This window comes from Chaetura pelagica, unplaced genomic scaffold (assembly GCF_000747805.2).
Source record: "Chaetura pelagica isolate M959 unplaced genomic scaffold, ChaPel_1.0 scaffold10, whole genome shotgun sequence".
NCBI lineage: Eukaryota > Metazoa > Chordata > Aves > Apodiformes > Apodidae > Chaetura > Chaetura pelagica.
Genome location: NW_009952263.1, coordinates 806,540 through 819,393, shown reverse-complemented (window position 1 = coordinate 819,393; position 12,854 = coordinate 806,540). Strand labels below are relative to the sequence as shown.

Here is a 12,854-nt window from a genome sequence, read left to right as displayed (position 1 = left end):
TGCTGAAAGGTTGTGTTTTGGCTATTTCTGATATCCATACTGCATGACAGAGAACACCATCGTGGTGGTGCTGCTTTAGGTTCCTGGGACAGTACAGCTCAGCATTAGACTCAAATGTAAAGCAAGCTGGATGCAAGGCACAACGTACAGGTGGGATCTGACACAAGGTTAAGCTGATCTCAAACCACAATTAACAGCCCCATAGCTCTGGCAGCCAAGATTACAGAATCATTGCACAGGAACAACAGATATAAAGAAACCCAAACAGGAAAGCTCAAGTGGACTTTATTATAGTTATTAGAATGTACAGGGACATGAGTGCACTGATTCTTATTTTATTTCTCAGACTCAACATAAGAGCACAGCCAGATACTGAAGTACTTGTATCAGCTCTTCACTTTCTGCACATTTAGAATGTGTAACATGGGAGGTCTTTAAATCAGCTTCTGAAAGATCCTTGAAGAATATAATCAAAACCAGGCTAAACAATTTCTTCATAAACTGTTTGGAATTTGAAGAAAATGCTGGTAGGATACAGATAACCAATTTTATCACCACCTTTATAGTCTTGAAAGTCCATTCTATTCCATGATCTGGAAACAGTCCTTGAAAACTTCATTATAATGCTATTTCTTTATTACAAATATTTACATACTATATATTAGTACAATTTCTATTTCCACACTTTAACAATTCCATCCCTTGATGCAGTTACTATAAACCCTTGGGTGGTCTGGAAAGTTGCAATATCTGTGATAATATCATGATGTCCAACTGGGAGAGACTCTGGACCCTTCCGAGGGGTCTCATCAGTGGGCCCCAGTTTTTGCTTGTTCTGAATTTCCTATAGGAAGACAAAGTGAGAAGTATTATTTACAGAAACACGAGCATTTGCAGCTGAGAACTGTCACACATATTAGGTTGTCAGTGTAAAAAGAAAAAAACCCAAACACCTCAAAAAACCCCACCCCAAACACAAAACCTCCTTGGTTCATTTCTTTTCATCACATGCAACCTAAATCTTCATCTGCACTGACATTACAGCTCTCAGATTAGGCAAAGAATGTTTTTTTCCTCCTATTTATTTCAATGACACTAGCTACTAAGATTTTATATTCCTGTAGGGGGAAAAAAAGCAAGGGTTTTATAAAAACAGATCCAATAGCATGAATGTAATTGTTTAAGAACTTCAGATGAAACACTGCAATACCAGAGTGCATAGGCAGACCCTCACTGACCTTTATTTTTCCAGTCACCTTTGCAGCACCTTTCATTCAATTGAACTGAAACAAAACACTGTGCTGTTCAACAACTATCAACACTGCCAGTTTCAAAAATCCCTCTGAAGGATGCAACAAAAACTGCAGAGCTCTGCTACTACATTGTTTTGCTGCCAGTACGTCTCCTGTTCCCTTGCTAAGAGCCAACACAAAAGACATTCCAAAGACTGTTCAAAGTCAAAGGTGTTACAACACTAGATTTCAATATACCAAAAGAAACATGTGACTCTGACTGTTACATGTAAGTAGTATTTGGTAATTTTAATTCTGCCAAAAGCAACTGTTTTTTTTCTTTTAAAATATCTTCTTCCTAACTGCCTGAAAATGCAATGCTGACACTATCAAATTATAATTAATGTCATCATGTAATTAATATAACCCATAGTGCCAGCCAAAAGGCAAGCAGAACGGGTGTCTGTCAAACAAAGCAAAGTACCTGAACCACCTCCGTGCCCTCAATTATCTTCCTGTAGTAGGAAACAGATGGGCAATTAGAACTTCCAGCTACAACATACGATCTCTCAGGGTAGGCGAGATCCCAAAACCTAAACACAAAGAGACAAAATCAAGCTGAAATGTTCAGTTTTATCAGCTGTTTAAAAGCTGTTTTGCTCTTATTATGAGAGTGAGTGGGTACAAATGCTGTATGCTTTCTAAAATTAAGCAGAAGAGAGGCATGCAGAGAAATCAACATTCTAATTGATTAAAAAAAAAAAAAAAAAAAAAAAAAAAAAAAAAAAAAAAATCAGGCTTACATGAGTTACTGTTTTGTTTCTTATTACACAGCCTGTCAAGAACTTTACAGAAGGGTAGGCATCATATTTTAGAGTAGCACTGAGTTTTGCACTACTTTTGCTGAATAAAATTCTCTCAGCTCACTGATGCTTCCTAATGAACACATCTTCAGCATTATTGTTTCTTGGAGCTGAGTTAGGCAGCGCTTGGCACTATTTAGTAAACCAGCAGGGGTTTAGGGGAGGCTGTCAAACAAAAAAGGTTTTAGCTTTATCACCTTATTTTCATGTCTGAGCCTGCTGTCAGTAATATGGGATTACCAGATGCTGGACTGCAGTATATTCCATGGATGCTGTGAGGAGAAGGCTAGTAGGGAAAAGGGAGATATAAATTATCACCATTAGCTGTTGCCATGCTTCAGAAAGGGAATGCATTCTTGACCACAGTCCACCCAAATTCCCAATCTTTCTGACAAATGCTAAGTTACTTTAACAGGCCAAATTCTAATGTGTGAAGGTACATTACTTCCTTACATGTCAGAGAGCAATGCCACAGATTTAACTCTCCATAATTTTGGAAATTACATTCTCAGTGATGGCAAACGAGAGAGATTATTTCTAAAAGATTCAGGCAGGCTGAAAAGCACAGGGATGCTCTATAATTTATGCTATGAAGGCATTAAGAGAGATACACAACAGCGAACTAGCTTGAATCACAGAGTTCCCTGTGTGCAAAGTGCATGACCAAAATGAACTCAACCTGCAGTCTTTGTAACATGTACAAAATTAAGTTTAGATAGATTCCAGGCCTGCATTTACAAAATTTACAGAAGCAGCTGTGGTTATTTTTGTGGATGTATTTGTGTTTTAAGAATGACATCTCAGATTGCTCCTTCCCCAACTAACTCCATGAAGAGAGCAACTTTATACTTTAAACTAGCAGTTAAGTGTAACAGTGGCATTATATTACAGAATTAATGTGCAAAGGTAGAGTAGAGAATTATCCACAATCCCAGAAACCGCAAGTACGTACAAGGTGCCACACCATGAATTTTGGCTTTGCCCTAATGTTTACAGGCTTGACCAGCTCACTGGTTTTCTAAGAACAAGACTGGATATAGCAAGTGAGTGCTACAAATAAATTCCACAGGTAGTGGAAGATATTAATGAATATTCAGGTTCCACCAATGTTATACAAAGGGGTATTAATTTTGACAGCAAAACAATTACGGTGCCAAATTAAATAAACCTCCAGGCAAGCTCCTGGTGCCAAACTGGCACAGCTGTGGAGATAGGTAACTGTCCTGATGGACAGCATGGAATCTGAGGTTGTTCTAGCTCCAGCTACACAACAGGAAGTGGGAAAGAAAGAGACCAGACCAACCTGCAGTTCTGAAAGGGGCGGCGCGCTGCTGGCCCACAAAGTGAAGCGGCGATCCCCGGTTTCCATATCCCACATGGAGACTTCGTTATTGCCTTGAACAGCTACAGGAAAGATATTGCCAATGCAAAAAATATAGAACAGGTCATCTGGTTCTCACTACCCTTCTACTGACATGACATAAGAGGGTACGGCATAGAGACAGTCTCTGCTTGCTCTCTGCAGCGTTTGTGTTACTCCTGCTTTAGCAGTGAAGCCCCGCGTGTGTTTTGCTCAGTCTGCTGCTTGGAAGCAGCCTCACTGTAGTTTAAACTGCCTCAATTGAAAGCGTGTAATTGAAACCTGCTTTAATCACTAACCTTTTAAAAAAGGTATTAAAAGCTCACTTTCCTCCCTAGTTAACTTCTCACCCCACTTTGAGAAGGATGGATGGTCTGTTCAGCATGGTCATCAGGGCTTTTGGAGATCAGTCCCAGGCAGGTAAGACAACAATCCCAAGTTATAGTTCAGTAGGTACAATGAAGTCCCACACCTATGTTTGGTGTGGACAGGCAAAGAATCCCATCCTAGAGCTTTTTATATGCCTGACAGCAACCCAGCAGGCAAGGACTTTTTAATAATATTCCAAAGTGATTAATTTAGTCACTCATTTATTCTTTAATAGGGAGGACACAAACTAGAAAGCACAGAGATACTTGATTTATTTGCATGTTTTTTCAAGAAATGTATTTTCTCTCCTAGGGTGGTCATTAAACAGCAAGTAAAATACAACTCAAGTTCCTCTCATTTCACAGCAACTTTATCGGTTTTGTTATTGTAGGATTAGTTTAAGCTACTTGTCCATTTCAGAATGTGTTCCTGACACAAACATTTACAAGTACATGACACTACTACATGCAGTGAGGATAAAGCAGCTGTGAGCATATCAGATGAAGAATCTTGGGAAGCTTGAACCCATGACACAAACAGGTTAGGTTCAAGTGGGAATTTGAAGTGGACAGCCTTTCAGTCTCTGCTCCACAGAGGAACTGAAGGCACTGGCAGAATTCCCCATCAACTTCAATGCATGCAATGAGTTTATAAAATGTTGTCCTTAAAAAGCAATGTGGTAGACAACACACAGGGAGGGACCCTCATGAGAGCTGTAATGATGATCATTATAAAGGCTGTTGTTTTCATAATGGCTTAACACTACTTCCCCCTTCCTGTTCCCCCCTTTTTAATTTCAAAAGCCAGGAAAGAGCACAGCGGCAGAACACAAGTATGAACCTTCCCTTTTGCCTCACCCCAAGCAAAGCACAAGAAAAACTAAAAACTACAAGCAAGAAAAAAAACACCACCAATTACCCCCAGGACTTGAAGCAGAAGCTAAAACAGAAACTCCTTTAATCACAACTTCTGGCAACTGTGAGATAAGTTCAAGGCATCTTTTACCTGCAATTACCCAGGACTGATAGACAGGATGCATGAGAAGGCGTCTGATTCGAGCCTTGGAAGGATGAGAATGGCTGGAGATTGGTAACTGAAACCTCATATCCCAGCAGGCCATGGTGCCATTGCTTGTTCCTGGGGAGAAAAAGCTCCCCAGAGTTAGAGATAAATATATGGGGTTTTGCCCAGGTCCTTATGCTCTGTCCCTTGGGAGATGGACTTCAGCTTCAAGCACTTACAGGGCAGAGTACTTCCCACCAATAGATCAGGAGGTATTTCTCTCCCTGGCTTGAGAAGAGGATATTCTACTCCAAGCAGATAAAGCAAAAGCTCGAGCTACAGTTATTGTAAAAGAAAAACAGAAGGGGAGGGGGGAGAGGAGAGAGAGAAGCTAACAAGAAATACAGGCTTACCGATACACAGCCAGCACTGGTGTATGTCCACAGCAAACGAAGTTATGAGGCCTAACTTCAAATCATGTTTCAGTGTCCAAGCGTTGCTGCTAGATCGTAAATCCCATCCAACCAGGGACCCATTAACTGTGCTGTAAGCCAGTACTGACTGGGCTCCTGAGTTGAAGTGATGCATGTCCACCACGCAGCCATCATCCTTCAGATCTAAGGACCTGGGTTAAAAGAATAAGCTGATTTAGAAACAGGTATGACACCCTCCAAGTTTAAGACTCCTTCCTATAACTAATGCTGAGCACCATTTTCATCTTCATGTCAGTTCTCAAGGCATCTCTGAGAAGCAACTTTCTGATTTTAGTACTGACTCACTGTTTCAAGCTCATAATGACACATGAGGCACCACTACCCACAGCTATCAATCCTCAACCCTGCATGGATGACTTTCAACCCTTCATTACGAAGCAGGATAAGATCCTGGATTATAGCCTTCCAGTACATCCTGGGCTCAGCCAGCAGGAAGCTTGAAGCAAACCAGAGGTTCAAATTGACGGATATACTAACAGCTTAAGCTCTGTAGTGAGATTGAACTGCTCTAAGTACATACCTGCTTTGTATTGGATGGATTTTAGGAGATTTAGGGAGCTTTGAAGCTTCAATACCAAGAAGCTGGATGGCACCATTATCTGAAGCTACAGCCAAGTAATGGGAGCCTTGGCAGAAAGTAAGAGTCTTTACATGTCCTCCAATCCGAGAGTAGGTCAAAATTGATCTAAAACAGTACAATGGAGGGGAGAAAAAAAAAAATAATGAATTTTTCTGTGGAACATTAAAATAAGAATTACTTCTCTCAAACACCTTACTTAAAACAAATGACTCTTGAGAGAGTGCTCAAAGTTACATTTTCTAAGTGACCCAAAACCAGAAAGAATATAGCCTGAGTTGTCTCTGCAAGCTCACCTTATCTTTGAGCCTCTAGATTATTATAGTTTCCAAGTGCAGATGCCCACATTTGTCTACCAGTAAAATAAAAGTCTACCCGAGATCTGTATCAAGGGTGCATAATGTAGTTTCTATTACTTAACTGACACTGCAGTTCATTACATCTTTTTCAAAGTATTTGGAGAGAGACATGCTCTTCTCCCACAGATCTCTGCCTCAGTGTCAGCCCCACACCACCCATGTTTCAACCAGCAATCCAGCTTCCATCCATCAAGGATCAGTGGGTGAGGCAGTTAAGCATAAAGCTCATTTGTTCCAGAAACCTCAGGTGGCTTTAAACAGCAATCTAATATTTTATAGTTGCATGCAAAGAGGAACGCCAGTATTTTTCATTATTGAAATCTCCCACACGCCCACAAGTGATTCATATTTTGCTCCCAGCTGTAATTTATTTTGCATTCTAGAACAGCAGCCCCAAAGTCCCAAGAGTTTTAAATCTACCTGGTTGTAGTTGTTTTTCCCTCCATTTTTTGGCTGTTCCAGATTTTCACTGTGCCATCATTTGAGCAAGTGGCAAAAATGGAGTGTTCATCAGAGACCCGAATGCGGTTCACTGCTGACTTGTGCTCATGGAGGTGAGCTACCAGCAATCCTTTGGGACGCCATCCTGCAGGGAAGAACAAAACCATGGGGTTTTTCATAACTTGACAGGAAAATCCCCCTGATGCTATCCAGTAACAGCTATACTGGGGTATAACAATTACAGCTGCAAAGCACAGGAGTCTAACTTATTTTAAATATTAAAGGAAAAAGCCTATTTGCTCAGTTGTAAACTAAACCCCATTGGTAGATCTGGGTAAGAGTTTTCTTTTTGATGGGTTCCATGTGCATTCAATGAAATTACAAAGTACCCTTCTTTGTAGACCCTGTGGAGATACTACTGGCACAATTCTCCTGCTGTCAGCCTGTGCAGAGTACTGTGCTGCAAATGGCAAGCACATAAATGCCCCAAATGCACACAGTGAGTAACGTATTTGAACAGATTCAAGCTCCTGGATTGTCTGTGGAGTGCCCAGAGTGACAGGCTCAGTGTTGAACTACATGCTGCTTTGACAGCTTTATATACCTAATGAAATGAAGTAACAGCTTTTCTAAATCCCATAGAAAACTTATTCCAGAACTTCAAAAATAAATTGAGTTGAGCTGCCATGCAATAACTCCTGCCAAGGAATTACCAACCTTTGTGTGAGATGTTTCCTACTCTGAAATAAGCACCATAGTAGTATCTGGCTGCACGTCTAACATGTCTACTATAGTGAAGAATTAACAGCAGACAAAGAAGGACAGACCACAGCAAATAAGATGCCAATTTAAAATATGAACATTTTTCCGGCACTCATTCACTTGTGTGGCAGAGCAGGTCAGCTGCTTGTATTAGGACCTATTATTTCATAGGTTGTAAAATTCTTCAGAAGACAAACATGACTTAACCAAGCTGCATCAAGATTAGCTATGTTTATTTTCTACTACTCCTCTTAAATTGACAAGGTATATGCCCAGGTGTGCATTTATCCTAGATTTACCAAAATACTTCAGCATCACTGTGCTGATTACTGCAAATGTAGCTGGAATGCATTCTGCTCCCAACATCTGGAATTTAAGCACATGCCATTAGTAGAGGGCAGTCAGGAATCTCCATATGGGATACCAGCGCATGGAGTGGAGAACATCAGAATGAAACACTGAAAACTAATCTAGTTAAATCCCAATCTCAGTCTGGAGCTTCAAAATTTAAATTTGAACCACAGGAAGATGATGGTGATTTAAAACAGTATGTTTTCTCCCAGAGTGACTGCAGGTGCCCTCACTGGCAAAACCTGGTGTTGCTCCTTTCCAGTAAAGAAAAGGGAACAAGAGGTAAAAATGCATCTCCTTCACCTCTGAAAGCAAATTGGTAAACAAAGACAGCTCCAACAATCCACCCCAGCACACGTGCCACTAGGTAAGAAAAACTGGCCAAGAGATGAGAACACTCACAGGGTGGCTGAGAATCTGGAGCCACCCCTAGCAAGACACTCAAGATTTCTCACCTTCAAGAGTGTTTCTCCCCTTGCCCAAACCAAGCTACAGGCTGTTACAGGATGGCAAGTTCTTGGCCGTCTACCCAGTAACAAACAACCCACTTCAGAAAACTCACTGGAACACACAGCCTAGGTTTCAGACCAGTGTTTTGGGGCTACTACTACAAAGATAAAGATCCTGGGTCCAGACCCTCTGTCACAGGTCATGCATGTATTTTGTCAGAAGTAGATGCACCTCCTGAACTAACAATTCCTTCTTTTCCTCATCTTTTGCATTTTTTTTCCTTGAAATGATGATTATTTGCCCCTATCCTTTCTTTTTTTTAGAACAACCTCAGTAGCCTGTGACTTACCTGGAGGTGGGGGCTTGCTCTCCCACTCAGCATTCTCCATCATCTGTTTGGCAAGCCTCTCTGCGTTGCACTGTTCTCTCTTCTGCTGGATCAGCTGCTGTAGTTCTGTTTTGCAGGTGGTGACACGTAACTGGTGCCCAGATGGAGATGCTGTGCTGCTCAGTGCCTGCAGGGTGGGCTTCCTGGGCTGAACTACTGTGCCATCAGATGCCTGGAAGAGATAAGCACTTGAAAATACACATCTTCCACTCTACATACAGATAAATCCCACTCTTAAGATTACTGGTAACACTGAAGAAAGGTTGGAAAATGTTTTTTATTTAATTAATTAGCATTGAATTAGCATTTTTAAAAAAATTACACCCTTCCATGGAAACAATTAAAAATAGCAAAAATTATTATTTATAGGAAAGCATAACCATTCACTTAACTCTTCCCTGTTCACAGACTCCTAGAATGGTTTGGGTTGCCAGGGACCTTAAAGATCATCTAGATCCAACCCCCCGGCAGTTTGCCTAGTCTGTTCTGTATCCTGTTTGTAGAAAGTGTAATGTGGCACAGATTGCCTCTTAACGGGATCATTACAGGAGCAGTTCCTGCTCTCAAGACTGACAGAATTACAGGTTAGCTCTAGAATGATTATTTGCTTATATTAGGCTTTAAAAACAAAAGTGTGAACTGTTTCCCTCTTAGTTCAGAGTGCACACTGCTAAAGCTAGCAGAAGCTAATCACCAACCAGAAACAGAAAAGAAAGAAGTATGCAGTGTCAAGAGATGCCTCAACAGCCTGCAGGGCTCCCCGCCCACCCTTCTCTGGCCAGTTTTAAGTATTACAGATGTCAAAATGTAGCTCTGATACAATACAGCAGTCCCAAGTTAAAAGATTGACATCTCTTCCTCACAACACACATCAAGGCATGCAATTTTAGAAAAGGTCTTCCCTGCCAGACCCTATCTAGTGATTGGCTAATCTACAAAGCCCCACATCTTCATGCAGAGTATCTATTTGTTAGTGAAGCTCTTCTGTTCAAGTGACTAAACTTACTTCCTTCCTCTCTCAATCTCTATTTTTAAGATAAGAACTTTAAAGTCAGCTACACTGCTGGAGGAGTTGCCAGGGAATAGCAGGAGTGTAAAACAACCTCCAAACAAAACAAGAAGGCCACATCCCTATACTCCCACTTGGCTTTATATCAATGGAATCATTCCAGCTTAAGATGCAAAGATCGTATTTTTTGGCAATACCTGTGGGGAGGATGACAAAGTGGCACAAATGCCAGCTGAGGACTCTGAACGAAGTGGTTTCCCAGCCTGGATGGCTTCAGGATCAGTAGTTTGCCCATGCCCTTTGGATATTGGCTGGGAGATGTTAGTTGGTTCCAGAGACCCAAACATGCTTTTCCATTCCTCATTGACATTTGAATCTTGCTTTACATGTTTTCTAGCTATAAGCAATTGGGAGGGAGAAAAAACAACCTATGATCATAAACACATTAATTCAGGATGGTCATTACTTTCAGACTACATGTAAGTCTAATGTTTACATACCAATTTATTATTTTGTATAGTTAACAGAGAAAAATGTACTGCTAGGTTAAGCTGGCTGAGAAGGCTTTATGAGGCAAACAGAACACATGGCAAGTGCTCTATTTACACCTTCATAATCCTACAGCTGACTCGTGCAAAAAATCATTCCAGTAGAGGGAAATTTTGTGTCTGAAAGTCTGCAGGTTTAGACTTCACATGATAATTTTTTCTTATGAGAGTTACTTCATTACTGGCATAAGAAAGGGATAAATTTGTAAGAGTAAAGTATGCAAATCATTGTCAGTGTCAAATACAATCAGTTTTCCATCACGATTGCAATATCACCTGTAGATTCAAGAATGTTATCTGTGAATAGGAAATTTATTTATTTTCAGCATTCATCTGGAGTCACTTAGAACTTTAAAATATAGAAAGCTAGATGAAAACATGGGACTAATAAAATTTGAACGGAGATACACTGAACTGGAAAAGATAGCAGCAAGTAGATTTCAGAGCTGAACAACAAAATATAAGAGGTTTTTCAAGCTAAAAGAGAGGCAGGCAATGAAGTAAAATGGGGGTTTATGAACAGCTGAAAAACTCTAAGTTAAAAAGGAATGTACTTGGTCAGTGAGCAACAGTTGACACTCCTGAGTGCCAGCCTGTTCCAGCATCACACCCAGGCCACAGTTTCCTCCAGGCTGCCTCAGTAAAATATTCTGGATTTTCAGTTTAAGAACTATGGCTTCTTGAGAGGAAACAGAGGTAGCAAAAATGTAGCCTTCATCATTTACACTGTTACCAAGGGTCATTGGAGTCCTGTCTGTCACAACCAGCTAAACAACAGGTGCATGTTATTACTGCAAATTTAGTCAAACTAATTAAATACTCTCAGAGACAAAATATCCCCAATGTTCACTGATCCAGAGAGCATTCCAGCACCTCACACTTTAAATATAGCAGCAAGCTATGGAGAAGCCATGCTGGATTTTCTCATTGCAAACTCTGAGGAGGATGATGATAGTTATGTAGGCTGAATTACTGAGAACACTTGCTGAGTAAATTAAACACTTGATTCTCTGACCATGTAAGAAAGGCTCTATTTTATTCATGTATACAGACCACTGCATATACCAACCACGTTTGTCATCAGGTTCCTGCTTTGTTTTAACAAGATCCACTTGTCTTCCAGTTATTCCCAGAGCTGACAAGTCAATCACCCCTTTCTGACTGCTGTCATGCAAGTGGCTCTGATCCACTATATTGGCTTTTGCTTTATTTGATTTTAACATAAAGTCTTTCAGTGCTAAGAGTTTGTCTTCCTCCTCCTCAGTCATCCCCTACAGAATAAAAGAAAAGATAATATTATTTACTTTTCAACGGGAACATGCATCACGGCATGAAGATGTGAGAAGCAATAAAACTAATGATTGGCTCCAAAGCTGAAGGAGAGAGCACATGCCCAGTATTCAGGTCTGCCACTCACACAAGACTTTGGGTAAGCTGCTGCAGTATAAGCATGTCCTTCCTCTTCAGGAACAGAGCTAGGAATCATGAAGGGGCAGAACAGCATTTAATATTGGATCACCGCCTGATGCAATCTGCTTAGGTGCCACCCATGCTTAAAGCCCACAAGACACAGGGAAAATAAAAACACACACACTCAGCTGCAGTATTTCCTCTTCCCATGTCTCACTACTTTGTGTGGGTGATTCTTAGTATCTCCCTCTTCACATGTAAACTTTCAAGCTGCCTTTGGTTTTTGCACTGCTAGTTCCAAGTCTATCTCTTCAACAAATACACTCTTCTCTCCAACACATTACACAGCATATATCCTCTAGCACTGATACCATCACAGATGTGTCAGAAATCTTGTGATGCACAACTGAAGACTTTATACAAGACTCTATTTGGGAAATCCAAATATAAGGTTGCCCTACTTCTGGCAGATCTTTTAAGACTCTACAAACATTGAAATCAATGGAATCAATTGTTTGCAGGGTCAGACACTCAGACTGGGAGTCCCTCAGAGCAGCAACTGCAAGGTTAGGGTGTGTGGAGATACAAAAGAGCCCAGGAACCCCAAGACTGACTTTCAAAGAACACATTTAAACCAATTACTTGTGAAAGCAGTTTCTTCAACAGCTGTGCAATGGCAGGGTCCTCTGGGGGTGGGCAGTCAGGCAGAGCACCATTCCTCTTCTTGTGACGCATATGGAGGTGTCGGAAGAGGCTTGTGATATCCTTTGATCTTAAGACATAATCAAATATGGAACGGCTGACAGGCTCTTTAAGTACACTTAGCAAGACTATTTCTTTATCTATCTGCAATTCAAACAGAGAGATGGGTCAGTGTGGAGAAGGAGGATGAAATCCATATAAACAGGGGGAAACCTAGCAGTAAATGCTGTCATCTCACACCTACAATGTTTGCATTTTTTTTCCCATAACCTGAAAGACAGTAACTGGACAACTGCAAATAACAATATAAAAATCAGTATTTTTCTCTGATGGCATCTTCTAAAAAACAGCTTCCAGTTCAGTCCTGTTTGCTTTCAAATGTACAAAACAAAACAAACAAAAAAAAAATCACAGAGGGCTTAAAAACTACTGCACCTGATTGTGCCAATAATCTAGATTCAACTCTTTTTTCCCCTCTGTGAAAATCAGATCTTTCCTTAGGTTAGACATACCAGATTTTTCTTCATTCTCTTTCCC

General features: G+C 40.6%; 1 protein-coding gene across 1 annotated transcript in view; it reads right to left on the bottom strand.

Moving 5' to 3' along the window:
* Window positions 1-525: 525 nt before the first annotated feature.
* Window positions 526-12,854, bottom strand: part of PIK3R4 (phosphoinositide-3-kinase, regulatory subunit 4) — a 25,023-nt gene continuing 12,694 nt past the window's right edge. Inside the window, exons 8-19 of the mRNA XM_010007486.1 lie at window positions 12,258-12,461; window positions 11,275-11,476; window positions 9,855-10,054; window positions 8,610-8,820; window positions 6,677-6,842; window positions 5,841-6,005; window positions 5,240-5,451; window positions 4,830-4,961; window positions 3,399-3,499; window positions 2,293-2,381; window positions 1,717-1,825; window positions 526-844 (exon numbers count right to left, since the gene is read on the bottom strand). Of these exons, the coding sequence (XP_010005788.1) occupies window positions 674-844; window positions 1,717-1,825; window positions 2,293-2,381; window positions 3,399-3,499; window positions 4,830-4,961; window positions 5,240-5,451; window positions 5,841-6,005; window positions 6,677-6,842; window positions 8,610-8,820; window positions 9,855-10,054; window positions 11,275-11,476; window positions 12,258-12,461 (1,962 nt within the window). The 3' untranslated portion in view covers window positions 526-673. The remainder of the gene's footprint in view (window positions 845-1,716; window positions 1,826-2,292; window positions 2,382-3,398; window positions 3,500-4,829; window positions 4,962-5,239; window positions 5,452-5,840; window positions 6,006-6,676; window positions 6,843-8,609; window positions 8,821-9,854; window positions 10,055-11,274; window positions 11,477-12,257; window positions 12,462-12,854) is intronic.